At 43.0% G+C, this 19,452-nt stretch overlaps 1 protein-coding gene and 1 pseudogene across 2 annotated transcripts; one reads left to right on the forward strand and one right to left on the reverse strand.

Annotated features, from left to right (window-relative positions):
- Nucleotides 1-572: 572 nt before the first annotated feature.
- Nucleotides 573-4,167, reverse strand: LOC113035501 (cell division cycle 5-like protein; annotated as a pseudogene).
- Nucleotides 4,168-8,638: 4,471 nt separating this feature from the next.
- On the forward strand, nt 8,639-19,450 carry LOC113034831 (cell division cycle 5-like protein). 2 transcript variants are annotated; one of them, XM_026189902.1, is made up of 19 exons: nt 8,639-8,885; nt 9,358-9,461; nt 9,633-9,794; nt 9,931-10,058; nt 10,320-10,419; nt 10,557-10,683; nt 10,789-10,880; nt 11,110-11,254; nt 11,374-11,565; nt 12,529-12,677; nt 13,084-13,255; nt 13,528-13,692; nt 13,775-13,855; nt 14,024-14,275; nt 14,371-14,478; nt 18,254-18,322; nt 18,422-18,553; nt 18,687-18,767; nt 19,031-19,450. In XM_026189902.1, exons 1-19 carry the CDS (start codon nt 8,841-8,843, stop codon nt 19,142-19,144), a joined length of 2,418 nt encoding a protein of 805 aa, XP_026045687.1. In that variant the 5' UTR covers nt 8,639-8,840; the 3' UTR covers nt 19,145-19,450. The 2 variants fall into 2 exon arrangements, with proteins under 2 accessions (XP_026045687.1, XP_026045686.1); XM_026189901.1 differs by having other exon boundaries at nt 8,640-8,885; nt 18,233-18,322.
- Nucleotides 19,451-19,452: the final 2 nt, after the last annotated feature.

The raw sequence follows: 19,452 nt of genomic DNA on the forward strand, positions 1-19,452 counted from the left end.
CATACCTGCTTCATGCCCTGGGGGACGGGGCTATGGCTCCACACACTCCCTAGCAGATTGTTACATGGAGAAACCTTTGGAATACAAGCATGCTGATCCACACAGGTATGCACAGACTACACCTTTCTTGGCTGCTGCCTCAAAACACATTGTGCGCTGTCTATCTTGCGTGCTGCACAATATCATTTAATAATTGGCATCTACTGTTATCTAGTTTATTGTGATGGTGCTGTTTTTATTATGATGCTCTTTTTTTGCTTTCTCTTCTGTTTTTTTTTTTTTTTTCCTCCATACAGGTGATCCAGAAGTTTTGTTTTTCTTTCCCCCTTCTCCCCACTGGTTCTTTTTGTTCTTTCTCCCTGTCCTATCCCCAGTCATGTCTGTCCCGAAGATAAAATACATAATTATAATAAAGATCAAATGGACCAATATGGCAAGGCCATGATGATCCACTTGGTAAAATATATCCACTTGGCATCTTTCTTGGCCTTAAGACAACAATTCTGATGGCTATAGATCCAAACGGGACAAAAAATAAAAATTTACCCAGGCAAATACCCAGTGATACTAAGTTATGTTGAAAAGAAACTTTATTGGTCACTAAAACAGAAACACAAAGGACCACTGAGCATGCTGAAAACTCAGCCTGTGACATCTTAACAACATGAGCACATGGAGGGCTTATTTGTAGGATTTGCTGCGGGAAATTAAAAGGTTCAACACTCTCGGCAGCGGTCAGTTCGACGTCGATGTCTCTGTGATGAGTTTGCTCAGTATTTCTGAGCACTGTTGAGCAGCGACTCCCTCTCCATCAGCAGCTCTCCATATCTCTGCTGAAGTTCTTTCTCTCTCTCCATCTGCCTCTCCACGTCCTCCCGCAGAGCCTGAAACACAAGTTGAACACTTGTAAACACCAGTGAGATGTGTTAACTAGCTTTTTTTAATAACCTCAGTTACACCGCTGCTTTTAAACTGGATAATTTTAACCCCACCTTTTATTTGGGTGGGCGTGTAGTGCTGCAAGTGGTCTGTGATTTAATTTCTAACATTCAAAGTGTTAAAGTTACTAACTTTGTGTGACCAATGGAACAAAAGCAGTTGAGTGTTTCTTCAGTTGAGTGAAGGTCTGGAGCTCTGTGGCTGCCTGCTCCACCTGGTGGACACATTATGAATAACATGATTGTTATAGAAACTATGACACTGACTTGCACACTGTTTCAGGCGCCATAATAATTTACAGCCTGTGACAACACAGCCTGTCAGTCCAATGAAAATGTGTTCAGTACCTGTTCCCAGAGTTCGCTGTGCTGCTTCAGGAGACCCAGCGCTCTGGACTGAAATCCTCCAAGCAGGATTTTCAGTTTCTTCTCCAGTTTAGCTGCTCTCCTGGCCTCTGCTGTCATGTGACCACGGTTCACCTATAGGGTCCACAAATACAGAGATGTCAGTGTTTAGACCAGAGCTCAAAAAGATGAAAGAGTCAAGTTTGAGAGCTTTTGTGTGCATTCTCACATCTAGCTTTTCTCCAGGCTTTCAATACGGTCTTTCTTTGATGCCAGGTTTGCTCTGGTGTACCTGTTCTGAGTAGGCAGATAATATGAACAGTTTCAGACAAAAATTTAATTGGTACCAATATTGTGAGATCACAAGTACAGTTTTCCCCACATGCCATAAAGAAGTGTATGTAATGCATATTGTTAAAGGTGGCACACAGCAAGCCTACTCTGCTTTAGATGAATCCTCACTGCTGTATATTCGTCCTTTGGTTTAGGTGAGGGTGTTACTTTAGTAGAGCTTAGACTGCTCAAGTATAGCATGAAAAAAAAATTGTTATTACCCCAATTTGCTGAAACGCACATTATTCCAGTGGGGAGGTGGGGGGTGAAAAACAGATGATACAGAATCACACAAGGCCCAGACTAGTGTTTTAGATCACAGTGAACTTGCACACCTCAGGAAACTCACTTCAAAACACTTAAGCTTCGGGGAGAATGATCGAGAGTCAACACCTCAGCTGTGTGCCATCAAAGGCAGACTGGGTGTGTAATAACTAGTTGGGTTAGACTGCACTGCACTACACTCCATCCATGTGTATTTCTACACACTAGAAGCTTCTAATTTAGAAATATGACAAATATACTGACCAAAAGGTGGTAACAAATCTCTACACCTGTTTATGCTTCTCTGACTTCTCATTTTTGGTCCATGGGTGCTCACCTGTCCGTAGCATTCCTCCAACACCTGGCTGTAAGCCTCCATGCTGAGGTCACCGTGACCCATACCTCCCTTCACCACCTCCATTTCTGCTGCCAGGACTAACTTTGCCTGTTTGTTGACACACAGGTAAACAGAATTACTGAGTGTAAACACTGTAAGGGACTTCTTTTTTTAAAGCAGAGACATCAGTGCTGCCGGGTTACCTGTTCCATCTCCTCTGTGCTAATTGGCTTGTAGGAGGTTTTTTTCCAGGTAAGCAATATGTGACGCGTTGTTAGACGTAGACGTGGGGCTTCGGATTTTGCCGCGCTGCAGCTGATTGGCAGCATTGGCTGAAGGGTGATGCAAGCAGTCAAAATGCAGCATGGTGATCATTTCCTGTTTGATGAGCTCTTCGGCCTGCTGGAGGTCAGAGAGTGGCTCCATGGAGGCGGGACGGAGAACAGACTCGTTTACCTGCAGACACGGAGGATCATAAGCACAACTGGATCCATTTAATGCCAGCTAAAGTAGACGAAATTAGTTTTTTCTTTGCTCGCTTTGATTTCTGAAAGATTTGGTGATTACATTCAAATACACATTTTCCTGCATTTTATTTAAATTATTTTAATGTCGTAATTTTACCTCAGTAGGTCTGGGGAGACTCCTCTGAACAGGAGTGTGCCGCAATTTCAACTCCTTCTCTCTTTCAGCGTCTCGTTGAGCCTGGAAAATGGCATAATGGATATATCTTATTCAAACTACGTGTGTGTGTGTGTGTGTGTGTGTGTGTACACGCACCTGCTTGCGTGCTTCTACATCTGCAGAGTCTTCTATGAATCCCGTCTCAGCCTCGGTTTCTTCCTCAGCGTTTTCAGGAAGAACGATCTCAAAGTCGTTCTTAGGAACAGGAAGGGACATCAGACCCTGTCGCAGGTGCTGCAAGCTTTCCCTTTGCTTTGAAGAGAAGAACAGCAGGTAATTCATTCTGTGGTGTGTTGTTTGTTTCTTAACACACAAACTGTGCATCTGCTGCCAAAACATAAAACTAATTGTTTAAAGTTGTGATTTTTTTCATTGTATTTAATTTTTATTCAAGACACAAAAACAGAAAACTTGGAACTTTTCTGCAACATTCAGGATTTGTGGCACGTTACACAGATTCTTAACCGATCATTACAAATCTGTTTGTTGTGCATTCACATATGTATTAGTGTTTTTTATTTTACCGTGTGTTTAGCATATGCAGGGTCAGCCAGTTGTTCCTCTGTGTTAATATTCAGTTTGTCTCTCAGTGGTGTACGGCCGGGAGTTAAACCTGGAGTCCCTCCCACACGTGGAGTCATCGCACCTCCGACTTGAGGTGTCATGCCATCTGACCCCTGACCTGGACCAGGAGTTCTGTTGTAGTTGAAATACACAAAATTATTGGAATTAGTAAACTGTATAGGAACAAGTATAGAAACAAGTCTAGGAAATCCTTTCTCTTTGGTGAAAATGGTTGAGTTGTGACATGGAATAGTGCACCACACATTCAACAAATGCAGCTCAACAAATCTGACACAGCATTTGAGGCTTGAGTACTAAATGGTAACACATGTCTCTTTAAGATTCTTTGTTCACACTGTTTACAAAATGTAAAAGGATAATAGCATCTGGTTTTTTGTTAGAGCCTTGACAAAGACCACTTTTGTGTTTATTACATCTTAACTTGATGCAGAGAGTAAATTTAAAAAAAGAATTCAGAACTCTATTTACGTGACAGAGAGTAAACCTTATGCTATGTGACGGATTAAAGGTTTCTTACCTGAATGGTGTACTGAGAACAGTGTTGGGCGTTTGTATCTGTTGGCGCTGAGGCGTCACTCCACTGAAATCGCTCTCATGCAGCGGGGTGTTGAGGCCTCCCTTCAGAGGGGTGTCGATGTTAGTCAGAGCCATCAGGTTCTGAGCTTCCTGAAAATACAGACACACAGATGGTAAAAATTAATTTATAGATAAATACTAAAAAAACAAAAAGTAGCACCGAACCGCCATCTTAAATAGTGCTCAGGATTGCAGGAGATGAGCAGCAGGTGTTGTGATTGGAGACAGGTGCGTGGGCCAGAGGCAGGAGCCTGTGATGAGCTCACCGCAGATAGAGGAGAGAGAGCGAAAGACAGAGAGCATAAAACAAAAAAAAAAAAAAAACAACACTGAGCAGTGCTGATTTTCTAACACTGGAATATTTCTAACATTTTGAGTTATTTTCCAGTGTTAGAAAATCAGCACTGCTCAATGTTAGCCATTGTTAATCTTCAAAACTGACTAGGTTACTTTTAAACATATAACACTGTCAAAAGTGTTAATTTAACACTCAACAGTGTTGTATTTAACACTCAGAGGTGTGGACCCATATAGACACTCTCCAGTGTTAAATTAACACTGGAGATTTTGCTGTGTAAATGTAGCCTGGTATCATTTGTGTGAAATTGGTAAATATGTACTTCAGAGACCGAGTTGAATAAAAACATCAGCGCTCCAAGTATCTGGGTGTTTATTTAGAATATGGAAACAGACCACAGGCCAGAAGATGAGAACACTGAGAAAGAAGAATACCTCATGAAAATAAATATAAATAAAGGAAAATATTCCATGTCCCTATTGCCAGTCTTGGCAGCCGGGGGTCAGTCCGCCAGGGCCTCCGCTCCTGGCCTCCGCTCCTGGCCGCCACCCGTGTCGGGTGCACCCGACCCCTATGGCGCCTCCTGCGGGTGGTGGGCCTGCGGGAGGATGGGCCCATGTCTCCTCTTCGGGCTGTGCCCGGCCGGGCCCCATGGACTAAGGCCCGGCCACCAGACGCTCGCCCTCGGGCACCCTCCCCGGGCCTGGCTCCAGGGCGGGGCCCCGGTAACCCTATCCCGGGCAGGGTAAACTGTTCCCTCGGTGTCCTTTTCATAAGGGTCTTATGAATCGCTCTTTGTCTGGTCCCTCACCCAGGGCCAATTTGCCATGGGAGACCCTACCAGGGAGGCAAAAGCCCCCAGACAACATAGCCCCTGGGATCCCTGTGACACACAGTGGGGAAGGAGCCTGAGTTAGTGCGTGAGGTTGAGAGCCGGGGGCGAGGTCACTGAGGCAGTTAAACAACTCCTTGGTGGCAGAGCCCCTGGTGTTGATGAGGTCCGCCCCGAGTTCCTGAAGGCTCTGGACGTTGTAGGGCTGTCCTGGTTGACACGCCTCTGCAATGTTGCGTGGAGATCAGGGGCAGTACCTGTGGACTGGCAGACCGGGGTGGTGGTCCCCATCTTTAAGAAAGGGGACCGGAGGGTGTGTTCCAACTACAGGGGGATCACACTCCTCAGCCTCCCTGGGAAAGTCTATGCCAGGGTGCTGGAAAGGAGAGTTCGTCCGTTAGTCGAACCTCGGATACAGGAGGAACAATGCGGTTTTCGTCCTGGTCGCGGAACACTGGACCAGCTCTTTATCCTCTCCAGGATACTTGAGGGTGCATGGGAGTTTCCCCAACCAGTCTACATGTGTTTTGTGGACTTGGAGAAGGCATTCGACCGTGTCCCTCGGGGTGTCCTGTGGGAGGTGTTGCGGGAATATGGGGTGTCTGGCCCATTGCTACGGGCCATTCGATCCCTATACAACCGTTGCAAGAGCTTGGTTCGCATTGCCAGCAATAAGTCGGACTCGTTCCCGGTGGGTGATGGGCTCCGCCAGGGCTGCCCTTTGTCTCCGGTTCTGTTCATAATTTTTATGGACAGGATTTCTAGGCGCAGCCAAGTGGCGGAGGGCTTTCGCTTTGGTGGCCTCAGAATCTCATCTCTGATTTTTGCTGATGATGTGGTTCTGTTGGCTTCATCGGGTGAGGGCCTCCAGCTCGCACTGGAACGGTTCAGCACCTCCAAATCTGAGGCCATGGTTCTCAGCCGGAAAAGGGTGGAGTGCCAACTCCGGGTCGGGGATGAGTTCCTGCCCCAAGTGGAGGAGTTCAAGTATCTCGGGGTCTTGTTCGCGAGTGATGGGAGAAGGGAGCCGGAGATCGACAGACGGATTGGGGCTGCAGCTGCAGTAATGCGGACGCTGCACCGGTCCGTCGTGGTGAAGAGGGAGCTGAGTGTAAAAGCGAAGCTCTCAATTTACCGGTCGATCTACGTCCCTACCCTCACCTATGGCCACGAGCTGTGGGTAGTGACCGAAAGAATGAGATTGCGGATACAAGCAGCAGAAATGAGCTTCCTCCGAAGGGTGGCTGGCCTCTCCCTTAGAGATAGGGTGAGAAGTTCGGCCATCCGGGAGGGGCTCAGAGTAGAGCAGCTGCTGCTCCACATCGAAAGGAGCCAGCTGAGGTGGTTCGGGCATCTGACAAGGATGCCCCCTGGGCGCCTCCTGGGTGAGGTGTTCCAGGCATGTCCCACCGGAATGAGGCCCCGGGGCAGACCCAGGACACGCTGGAGAGATTATATCTCTCGGCTGGCCTGGGAACGCCTTGGTGTTCCCCCGGATAAGCTGGAGGAGGTGGCTGGGGAGAGGGAGGTCTGGGCCTCTTTGCTTAGGCTGCTGTCCCCGCGACCCGGCCCCGGACAAAGCGGATGAAGATGGATGGATGGATAAAGGAAAATAAATACACTACATTCACTTTAATAACATAACGTAGACGCATTCCTAAATAGAACTGGTGTCTCTGTGGTAGTTATTGCTGCAGTTACAGATTTTGGAAGCTAGGATCTGAAATGGATTTTAGTCATAGGTGAGAGTGAGTCAATCAGGTTTCTCCCAAAGGCAGGTGGATACACCAAGATGAATTCTGCAACACTCAACACAGCTCAGCAAGGAATGGTGAGGAGGTTCATATTTAGCTTTTGTGTTCAGAGAATATTTGTTTCATGTATATATACAGAACAGGAAAAGGAACTGCCATAGAAGACCAAGCTTTTACATGTGATGTGCTGTTGACTGATAGAGGAAATGCCTGAAGCCAAGAAGTGGCTTGAAAAGGCCTGCTTAAAGGACAGCACAGAAATTCTGATCATGGCAGCAGAAGAATAGAATAGAATAGAATAGAATTCAACTTTATTGTCATTGCACATGCACAGGTACAGGGCAACGAAATGCAGTTTGCATCCATCCAGAAGTGCTTCAGTGATATAGATATATTACAATATATATTAGCAATAGTATAGATATGTAAGTATATTACAGAAATGGGTCTATTATGGTATGTTATAATATACACGGTATGAAGTATGTTGTGAATATTCTATAACTATAAGTATGTACAGGCTCTAGTGAGTACAAGCTATGTACAGGCTATGAACAGGATATAAATATGAAAAACTATACAGAATATGTTATAAATAACTTTACAGAAATCTGAGATATACAGTTATACAGAAATGGGAACTATGCAAGTTGTAAACAGTTGTAGGATTAAAAATTATCGAATGTACAGAATGATTATTTACACAGAGCTATACAGTAGTGCAGTTAAGATAAGTGAGGGTGTAGATAGTTTCTACAGAGGCTATATAAAGTGCTAGTGGTTGTGAGTGGTGGTTCAGTCCATGTTATTATTGTGTGTTTGAGGGTAAGAAGAGGCCATAAGTACTGCTTCCAAAGAAGCATGACAGGACACAAGTTGCAGACTGTGCAAAGTGTGCCCTGCAGACTATCAAACACATGTTGCCAGACTGTAAGATGCAAACTGAGACCGCATGCACTGAGAGGCACAACCAAGTGGTGAGGAACATCTGTGCCTTTGTGACTATGGGAGACACCACCACAGGTGACTGACAACAACAGAGGTAAAGTCCTGTGGGACTTTGAGTTCCAGACAGCAAGCAGCTCTGTATTTATTCATCCACTCACCTAGTCAGCAGGACACTGCATCAGACCTTGTGTCTCAGCTGTACTCTGCTGACCATCCTGCACATTTCTTTTGATTGCCTGATAACCTTGAATGACATAATGACAGATGCCATCTGGTGTTGGTGTTTTAAAGTTAAAATGGTTAAAACCCTTCCTTAATAGTAGATCATTATTTTTGGTTTAACAAACTTTATTTGTTTTTATTTCAAAATTTAGGAGGAATAGACTTTTTATTATGATTTGAATTCAGGAACTTACATATCAATGGTTCCTATCTATTCGAAACTGGTTGAGAAACATATTTTCACGCTACATGTAACACCAATATGGAATAATAGATATGCTCTCATTATATGAAAATGTGTATACACAGAGGATGTGTTTTCCAACGGTGTTTTTTAAAATGAATTATTTTTTCCGACAAGTTATTTATCTTTAAATGTTCAGACGTGTCTCATGTTATTTTTTTTAATATGTATTAATGCTATGGTGTGTGCTTTTCATAGACTTTGTCTGTTTAATCAAGTTCCGAAAGAGGGGGGCGGGGTAGGAGGGGTAAAGGAAACTGTCATCGATTTTCGTCATTACTCATCGACGACATTACCCACAATTCAGTTGGTGGACCCGTTCTGAGTTTCCGGTATGGTGCATGTCGCCTTTTCCCTCGCAGCGCTTGTTCTGTAGTTGGATTTTTGTTTTGTTTGAATCTTAAGCTACAAAACACCACAACTGGATAAGAATCACTTATAGCATTTCACTGAAGGAGGAGATACAACGAAGCCGCCAAGATGCCGCGAATTATGATTAAAGGAGGCGTCTGGCGCAACACTGAGGTACGTGTTTACATGGCTAGCTTGGTTAGCATGATGCTAACCTCCGAAAGCAAACCTGTGGTCTCGAGTTAGCATAAAGCTAGCTACTCACTTAACAAATTTATCCCGTGTGACATTTTAAGTTCATTTAAATTATCACCAGCTGTGTTTAATACTTTATTTCGTGCTTGTGTTGAGTTGCATGAACGCAGCTTTTTAATTTGCACTTAAACATATATGTTTACAGTTAGCGAATATTTGGCAGTCTAGATGGCCAAAATAATAAACCACAAGACTTCATAAAAGTTTATAAGTGAGCAAAAGATAGGGGATAATATAATTGTAGTTCAGCACTGGGATGAAAATTAATCAGCCCTCTGCGGATTGAGGATAAAAGATTTTGACATGTTTAGTCTTTATAAATCATTTGTCATTCAGTACATCCATTTAATTTATGGACGTCTGTTCCTTTTTAAAAAAAATTTTTATTCAGGATGAGATCCTCAAGGCAGCTGTAATGAAATATGGGAAAAACCAGTGGTCCCGTATCGCCTCCCTGCTGCACCGAAAGTCTGCCAAACAGTGTAAAGCCCGATGGTGAGTTTTGAGTCAGAGATGTGTGATGTGTCAAAAACATGAGATTAATTAAACGTCTATATACATTGATGGTTGTTTCTTCTGTCTGTGATTTTTTTTTTTAGCTTTCAAATCTCTCTTTATGAAGAGTGAAATAAAGACCTTCTCCTCTGGCTTTGTTTCTGTCTGTAGGTACGAGTGGTTGGACCCCAGTATCAAGAAAACAGAATGGTCCAGAGAAGAGGAGGAGAAGCTGCTTCACTTGGCCAAGCTGATGCCCACCCAGTGGAGGACCATTGCTCCTATCATAGGAAGGACTGCTGCTCAGTGTCTGGAACACTACGAATACCTGCTGTATGTTTATCTCTAAGGACACATTTATTCACTATGATTTGTAATTCTGTGGCTTTTCACCTTGTATGTTCAGGAGCATTCATTGTTGCTAATCACTGTCGATTTGTAATTGAGATGTATTTTGTGTTTTATTCAGGGACAAAGCAGCTCAAAGAGACAATGAGGAGGAAGTGGGAGATGACCCCAGAAAGTTGAAACCAGGAGAAATTGATCCCAATCCTGAAACAAAACCTGCCAGACCTGACCCTGTGGATATGGATGAAGGTACAAAAACACACTGTCAGATGCTGTCAGATTTATTTGAGCCAACAAAAGAATGTATCCTGATGTTAAGAATGGATTTGCTTCCTAGTTGTCTTGTACATTTTTATATTTAATTATTTAAAAAATTTCCTTTCTACTTTGTACTTTCAGTTGAGTCATGTGAGAGTTTAAAAATAAGTTTAATCATAACACAGTCACATGTGGTAACTAACCAATGTGTTGTGTGTGTGTGTGTGTCTGTCTCTCTTCATCGGTCTCTAGATGAGTTGGAGATGCTTTCAGAGGCCAGGGCTCGTTTGGCCAACACTCAGGGCAAGAAAGCCAAGAGGAAGGCCAGAGAGAAACAGCTGGAGGAAGCCAGGTTCAGCTAATAATGTTTTTACAATTGCTCTAAGACAAGCTGTCTTAGAGGTCCATAACTGGACCTCTTACAGAGCAGTTGACATGTAATAATAAAATGATCATATTTGACTGTTTTTTCCTGATGTCATACTGTAGACGGCTGGCTGCTCTGCAGAAACGCAGAGAGCTGAGAGCAGCAGGAATCGATGTTCAGAAGAAGAGAAAGAAGAAGAGAGGAGTAGACTATAATGCTGAAATCCCTTTTGAAAAGAAACCTGCACCGGTAACCACAGCTTTATGTGTTGTATCCTTAAAAATAACCCACAACATCAGCAGTGAGATTAACTTAATCTTACAGTACTAATTGTTGTCTTTTGTTTACTTTAAGGGTTTCTATGACACCAGCATGGAGCAGTATGATGCTCAGGAGCCTAATTTCAAGAGGCTCAGACAGCAGCATTTGGATGGAGAATTACGCAAGTTAGTATAACTTTAAACTTCTGGTGCTTTTCTGTATGCTAACAAGCTCCTTGTTTATGTCACTTGAATATTTTCCTTGGTTCTTGGCTTCTCCCAGCGAAGGCGTGAGATTGTCACGCTAATGTTATATAATATAAATAATAAGGATCAAAGTGTGTTCGACATTCTTTTTTTTGTCTTCATCCATTCATAAGCCCTATTGTGTTTTTTTTTTTTTTTTTTTTAATAGTGAGACTGAAGAGAGGGAGAGGAAGAAAGATAAACAGAAGATAAAGAAGAAGAAGGAGAGTGACTTGCCATCTGCCATCCTGCAGACCAGCGGAGTAGCTGAGTTTACCAAAAAACGTTCCAAACTAGTGTTACCCGCACCACAGGTAACCACTTTGTTTTGTTTCTTTTGTTATTACTTCTTGATTTTATATATCAATATAATGTACTTGTTATATTGATAACAGGTAGTACATTCAGTTTTTTAATTTGCCTTTCTTCACAGATCAGTGATGCTGAGTTGGAGGAAGTTGTCAAATTGGGTGTCGCCAGTGAGGTCGCCCGTCAAGCTGCCGAGGAGAGTGAAAGCGCTAACTCCGCCTCCTCCACCCTCCTCTCAGAATACAGTGTCACCAATACCATGGCAACAGGGCTACGGACCCCACGAACCCCTGCTGCTCAGGACAGAATCATGCAGGTAATAAAGACACTCAAAAGCAAAATGTCTCACATATGTTTTGTTTAATCTCATATGTGTGATTTCTGCATATCTGTGATATTTTATATTAATTGATCCATGTAATTACAGCGATGCTAAGCTAAATTGTCCCTCATGAATAAAGAATAAAGTCAATCAAAATTAGAGGGCCAATGTGAAATCACAGTCCTGTCTGCACATTTGAATGTCATACAAGTTACATCAGAAAAATACCTTATAGTCTGCTGTTTGATCAGTTATTGCCAATCCAGATAATAATAAACTTAAGTTAGTAGAGACAGGATAGTGCTTAAAAATGCATGTACATATTATGTGTTGATCACTTGGCCACCAGTCTTTTTGCATCATTTATGTATTTGCATTTATGTATACATTAAGGAATATCGTTGTCAGTAAAAATGTAACTTTACAAAGTTGATACCAATTTCCTGCTTCTAAATTCAGATGAAAGAGGTAATTGTACTTGGCTCTAAAAATCTAGAAATATGGTGGGTAACTAGATTCTTACTCTGGATGGCATAACTTTGTCCTCCAGCAACACTGTGAGGAACCTTGAAGTCATTTTTGACCAGGAAATGTCCTTCAATGCACATATAACACAAATATGTAGGACTCCTTTCGTCCACTTGCCTAATGTCTTAATGTATTTAGAAATATCCTGTCTCAGAGTGACGCTGAATAACTAGGTAATGCATTTATTACTTCCAGGCTGGACTGCTGTGATTCATTATTATCAGGATGTCCTAAAAACTCCCTGAAAAGCCTTCAGTTAATCCCAAATGCTGCAGCAAAAGTACTGACTAGAAAGAGAGAGCATGTTTCTCCTATACTAATGTAAAATTAAATTAAATTGAAATTATACTAAATTCCTTTCTTTTTTGTTTTTAGTATTTATCTGTAAATTAATTTTTACCATCTGTGTGTGTGTGTCTGTATTTTCAGGAAGCTCAGAACCTGATGGCTCTGACTAACATCGACACCCCTCTGAAGGGAGGCCTCAACACCCCGCTGCATGAGAGCGATTTCAGTGGAGTGACGCCTCAGCGCCAACAGATACAAACGCCCAACACTGTTCTCAGTACACCATTCAGGTAAGAAACCTTTAATCCGTCACATAGCATAAGGTTTACTCTCTGTCACGTAAATAGAGTTCTGAATTCTTTTTTTAAATTTACTCTCTGCATCAAGTTAAGATGTAATAAACACAAAAGTGGTCTTTGTCAAGGCTCTAACAAAAAACCAGATGCTATTATCCTTTTACATTTTGTAAACAGTGTGAACAAAGAATCTTAAAGAGACATGTGTTACCATTTAGTACTCAAGCCTCAAATGCTGTGTCAGATTTGTTGAGCTGCATTTGTTGAATGTGTGGTGTACTATTCCATGTCACAACTCAACCATTTTCACCAAAGAGAAAGGATTTCCTAGACTTGTTTCTATACTTGTTCCTATACAGTTTACTAATTCCAATAATTTTGTGTATTTCAACTACAACAGAACTCCTGGTCCAGGTCAGGGGTCAGATGGCATGACACCTCAAGTCGGAGGTGCGATGACTCCACGTGTGGGAGGGACTCCAGGTTTAACTCCCGGCCGTACACCACTGAGAGACAAACTGAATATTAACACAGAGGAACAACTGGCTGACCCTGCATATGCTAAACACACGGTAAAATAAAAAACACTAATACATATGTGAATGCACAACAAACAGATTTGTAATGATCGGTTAAGAATCTGTGTAACGTGCCACAAATCCTGAATGTTGCAGAAAAGTTCCAAGTTTTCTGTTTTTGTGTCTTGAATAAAAATTAAATACAATGAAAAAAATCACAACTTTAAACAATTAGTTTTATGTTTTGGCAGCAGATGCACAGTTTGTGTGTTAAGAAACAAACAACACACCACAGAATGAATTACCTGCTGTTCTTCTCTTCACAGCAAAGGGAAAGCTTGCAGCACCTGCGACAGGGTCTGATGTCCCTTCCTGTTCCTAAGAACGACTTTGAGATCGTTCTTCCTGAAAACGCTGAGAAAGAACTCGAAGAAACCGAGGCTGAGACGGGATTCATAGAAGACTCTGCAGATGTAGAAGCACGCAAGCAGGTGCGTGTACACACACACACACACACACACACGTAGTTTGAATAAGATATATCCAACAGGTTTACATTATGCCATTTTCCAGGCTCAACGAGACGCTGAAAGAGAGAAGGAGTTGAAATTGCGGCACACTCCTGTTCAGAGGAGTCTCCCCAGACCTACTGAGGTAAAATTACAACATTAAAATAATTTAAATAAAATGCAGGAAAATGTGTATTTGAATGTAATCACCAAATCTTTCAGAAATCAAAGCGAGCAAAGAAAAAACTAATTTCGTCTACTTTAGCTGGCATTAAAAGGATCCAGTTGTGCTTATGATCCTCCGTGTCTGCAGGTAAACGAGTCTGTTCTCCGTCCCGCCTCCATGGAGCCACTCTCTGACCTCCAGCAGGCCGAAGAGCTCATCAAACAGGAAATGATCACCATGCTGCATTTTGACTGCTTGCATCACCCTTCAGCCAATGCTGCCAATCAGCTGCAGCGCGGCAAAATCCGAGGCCCCACGTCTACGTCTAACAACGCGTCACATATTGCTTACCTGGAAAAAACCTCCTACAAGCCAATTAGCACAGAGGAGATGGAACAGGTAACCCGGCAGCACTGATGTCTCTGCTTTAAAAAAAGAAGTCCCTTACAGTGTTTACACTCAGTAATTCTGTTTACCTGTGTGTCAACAAACAGGCAAAGTTAGTCCTGGCAGCAGAAATGGAGGTGGTGAAGGGAGGTATGGGTCACGGTGACCTCAGCATGGAGGCTTACAGCCAGGTGTGGGAGGAATGCTACGGACAGGTGAGCACCCATGGACCAAAAATGAGAAGTCAGAGAAGCATAAACAGGTGTAGAGATTTGTTACCACCTTTTGGTCAGTATATTTGTCATATTTCTAAATTAGAAGCTTCTAGTGTGTAGAAATACACATGGATGGAGTGTAGTGCAGTCTAACCCAACTACCGTATTTTCACGACCATAAGGCGCACTTAAAAGTCTCTTGGGATTTTTCTTCAAAAAGGTACGGCGCGCCTATAGCGCAGTGCGCCCTGTGTGTTGTAAGGAGGACGTAGAGAGAACACCATGAGAACGCTGAAAGGGTGAAGTGTGGGCGCAACCCTGGAAATATGGCAAAGAGACACGCCTTATGAAGCACAGTTTAAACTGAAGGCCATCAGCTACGCGGAGGAACATGGAAATCGAGCAGCGACGAGAGAATTTAAGATTAACGAATCGATGGTTCGCAAATGGAGGAAGCTGGAAAACAAGCTCCGGCAGGTCAAGAAAACGCAGCTGAGTTTCCGCGGACATAAGGCGAGGTGGCCCGAGTTGGAGGAAAGACTCGAGCGGTGGATCATCGAGCAAAGAACGAGCGGGAGAAGCGTTTCGACGGTCACCATTCGGCTAAAAGCAGTTTCACTTTCACTTTTTATGAAACGGTGCCATTTTTCCATCCGGACCAGGACTACGGTAGCGCAGCAACTTCCAGCGGATTATAAGGAAAAGCTGGCCATCTTCCGCTCCTACTGCAGCAAACACATCGGCGACAAAAACATCCAGCCCAGCCACATCACAAACATGGACGAGGTCCCGCTCACTTTTGACATCCCGGTGAGTCACACTGTGGAGAAGAAGGGGACCAGCACGGTAGCGATACGCACAACGGGGCACGAAAAGTCTTCTTTTACTGTTGTGCTTGACTGCCATGCTAATGGACAGAAGCTGCCGCCTATGGTGATTTTTAAGAGAAAGACTTTGCCTAAAGAGAAGTTTCCAGCAGGAATCATCATTAAGGCAAATGAAAAGGGCTGGATGGATGAGGAAATGATGAAAGAGTGGCTGAGGGAGGTGTATGTAAGGAGACCAGGTGGTTTTTTCCACGCATCACCATCGCTCTTAATCTGTGACTCTATGCGTGCCCATCTCACAGCCGATGTGAAAAAACTAATGAAACAAATGAACTGTGAGCTTGCTGTCATTCCGGGAGGCCTGACAAAGGAACTCCAACCGCTGGACATCGGTGTGAACCGCCCGTTCAAAGTAAGGCTGCGAGCGGCCTGGGAGCGATGGATGACCGATGGAGACCACAGTTTCACCAAGAGTGGAAGGCAGCGCCGGGCGAGTTACGCCACAATTTGCGAATGGATTGTAGATGCTTGGGCTAACATGTCTGCTGGCACTGTTGTTCGAGCTTTCGCAAAAGCCGGCATCATTTCCGAGGAGCCGCACGGCACGGAAAGTGACTCTGACAGTGAAGAAAGTGAACCTGGCATGTTTGATGGAGATTTAGCGCAGCTGTTCAATTCAGACACAGAGGATGAGGACTTCGATGGGTTTGATTGATGATAAAAATGTGAGTACCAAACTTTGTTTTGCTCCTGCTTTATTGTTAAATATGCACACTGTATGCTTGTTGTTGTTGATGATGACGATTACTGTAATAAAAATGGAGTAAGGTACCGAACTCAGGTTTGCTCCCGCTTTATTTTTAAAATACGCATACGGTACTTGTATGTGCCCTATGGTCCAGTGCGCCTTATGTGTGTGTTAAATACAGTAAGGGCACACATAACTGAGACTGCGCCTTTTAGCACAGTGCGCCTTATGGTCGTGAAAATACGGTAGTTATTACACACCCAGTCTGCCTTTGATGGCACACAGCTGAGGTGTTGACTCTCGATCATTCTCCCCGAAGCTTAAGTGTTTTGAAGTGAGTTTCCTGAGGTGTGCAAGTTCACTGTGATCTAAAACACTAGTCTGGGCCTTGTGTGATTCTGTATCTTCTGTTTTTCACCCCCCCACCTCCCCACTGGAATAATATGCATTTCAGCAAATTGGGGTAATAACAATTTGTTTTCATGCTATACTTGAGCAGTCCAAGCTCTACTAAAGTAACAACCTCACCTAAACCAAAGGAAGAATATACAGCAGTGAGGATTAGGGCTGGGCCATATTATACCGTTCACGGTAATACCGGTATAATGTTAGGCAACGATAGGAAAATGAAATATCGCGATAGAATGGGAGTAAAACGCGCATGCGCAGTGCCTTTGTTTTCATACGCACATGGCCGATTGTTGAGTGAAACAGATGAACCAGAATTGGTTTGTAAAAATGGTGCAACTTCCGTGATGTGGAACTGGTTTGGTGTTTGTCCGTCAGATACACAACAAAGCACATTTTTTTGCAGAACATGCAAGCGGCCGTTATTGTCGTATTTGTCGGACTAAGATGCTCTTAAATCTGGGAGTAATCTGGGTCCTAAACTCCGTATACTTCAGGTCAAACAACACTGCAGCATCACTTAGAGTTAAAAACTGTCTAAATTCTTTCATCTTTAATAAAACGATCAGCATTGCTGCTTTACCAGGTGTAACTATAAAGTTTAACTTCCAGGCATCCATGAAAACAAAAGTTATTACATTTAACGGAGTTAGAAGTTAGCAGGAAGCTAGCGGAAGTTAGCTCGCTAGTTTCGCTAGTTACCTAAACATGATATTGCATGTTCTGACTGAGAGATTTCTGAAAAAAATCAAACGTACAGCTCTGCTATCACTTCCAACATAAATGAAGACAGGAAACTAAACAGCAGTGACGTTTGTAGGGTTACTGAAGTTGGGCTAGCTGGTATATAATGATGTGCTACGTGATCGCTAGCGACACAGCTATGTTAGCATAACATAAACAGTGAAGCTGGAGGACGAACACTAACACTTTTCCACTTATAAAAGTTAACGTGAAGGTTCTTCATGGTTAGAAACAAATGCAATCGCATGGCAGGATGCTGTAAACGGACCAAACTTCAGTCAGGAGAACAACTGAGATAATCCATCCACAATACGAAGTTAGTCATTAATATACTGCAACAACATGGGAATAGAGCAGCTGCCAGAGAATTCAACATTAATGAATCAATGGTACAGAAGTGGAGGAAGCAAGAAGAATGAGTTTAATAAAGTTTGATTTATCTGACTGCTTTGTTTTGCTTAATGTGCCTTATAATCCCGTGCACCTTATGGTCCGAAAAATGCGTACTGCACACTGCAGTTTAATGTTGCAAAGCACCTCTTTTTAACTTCAGTGGATATTATACATGGTTATGCTCAGGATATGTCAGCCCATTTCTACTGGAAATGCCTTTTGGTTAAACTTTCAGCAAGGAATTTGCATTTGCACTGTTACATTTTTATAAAGCTTTAATGTACATAAAAACCAGCTTCTTGTTTAAGTGAAAATAAATGGAAGGTTGTCTTTTTGTGCTAGTAATGTTGTGGAGTTGTATTTTGTCTCGCATCAATTATATCGTCGGTTATATCGTTATCGCAAATTCTCAAATATATATCGTGATAAATATTTTTGGCCATATCGCCCTGCTCTCTAGTGAGGATGCATCTAAAGCAGAGTAGGCTTGCTGTGTGCCACCTTTAACAATATGCATTACATACACTTCTTTACGGTATGTGGGGAAACTGTTGTACTCGTGATCTCACGATATTGGTACCAATTAAATTTTTGTCTGTTGTTGAAACTGTTCATATTATCTGCGTCTGCACAGGTGCTGTATCTGCCTACTCAGAACAGGTACACCAGAGCAAACCTGGCATCAAAGAAAGACCGTATTGAAAGCCTGGAGAAAAAGCTAGATGTGAGAATGCACACAAAAAAAAAGCTCTCAAACTTGACTCTTTCATCTTTTTGAGCTCTGGTCTAAACACTGACATCTCTGTATTTGTGGACCCTATAGGTGAACCGTGGTCACATGACAGCAGAGGCCAGGAGAGCAGCTAAACTGGAGAAGAAACTGAAAATCCTGCTTGGAGGATTTCAGTCCAGAGCGCTGGGTCTCCTGAAGCAGCACAGCGAACTCTGGGAACAGGTACTGAACACATTTTCATTGGACTGACAGGTTGTGTTGTCACAGGCTGTAAATTATTATGGCGCCTGAAACAGTGTGCAAGTCAGTGTCATAGTTTCTATAACAATCATGTTATTCATAATGTGTCCACCAGGTGGAGCAGGCAGCCACAGAGCTCCAGACCTTCACTCAACTGAAGAAACAAGAAGACACAGCCATTCCCAGGCGCCAAGAGGTAAGACATTACACACACAAACCTGTGTATCACATTGCAAGGTGTCTCCTTGCTTTTGTTCCATTGGTCACACAAAGTTAGTAACTTTAACACTTTGAATGTTAGAAATTCAATCACAGACCACTTACAGCACTACACGCCCACCCAAATAAAAAGTGGGGTTAAAATTATCCAGTTTAAAAGCAGCGGTGTAACTGAGGTTATTAAAAAAAGCTAGTTAACACATCTCGCTGGTGTTTACAAGTGTTCAACTTGTGTTTCAGGCTCTGCGGGAGGACGTGGAGAGGCAGATGGAGAGAGAGAAAGAACTTCAGCAGAGATATGGAGAGCTGCTGATGGAGAGGGAGTCGCTGCTCAACAGTGCTCAGAAATACTGAGCAAACTCATCACAGAGACATCGACGTCGAACTGACCGCTGCCGCGAGTGTTGAACCTTTTAATTTCCCGCAGCAAATCCTACAGATAAGCCCTCCATGTGCTCATGTTGTTAAGATGTCACAGGCTGAGTTTTCAGCATGCTCAGTGGTCCTTTGTGTTTCTGTATTAGTGACCAATAAAGTTTCTTTTCAACATAACTTAGTATCACTGGGGTAGATTTTTATCAAGTGCAGCAAACAGTAAAGTTTAATGTATTTTAAGAAAACTACCTTGGGTCTGTAAAAATCAATAAACCATGAATCTGACA

This window comes from Astatotilapia calliptera, chromosome 13, assembly GCF_900246225.1.
Source record: "Astatotilapia calliptera chromosome 13, fAstCal1.2, whole genome shotgun sequence".
NCBI lineage: Eukaryota > Metazoa > Chordata > Actinopteri > Cichliformes > Cichlidae > Astatotilapia > Astatotilapia calliptera.

Bases quoted from the DNA above. Each gene is read 5' to 3' on its own strand.
- LOC113034831 (XM_026189901.1), top strand. From the start codon at position 8,841: ATGCCGCGAATTATGATTAAAGGAGGCGTCTGGCGCAACACTGAG. The intron at 12,678-13,083 runs GTAAGAAACCTT...CAACTACAACAG, and splicing joins GTTCTCAGTACACCATTCAG to AACTCCTGGTCCAGGTCAGG. The intron at 13,856-14,023 runs GTAAAATTACAA...CCGTGTCTGCAG, and splicing joins GTCTCCCCAGACCTACTGAG to GTAAACGAGTCTGTTCTCCG.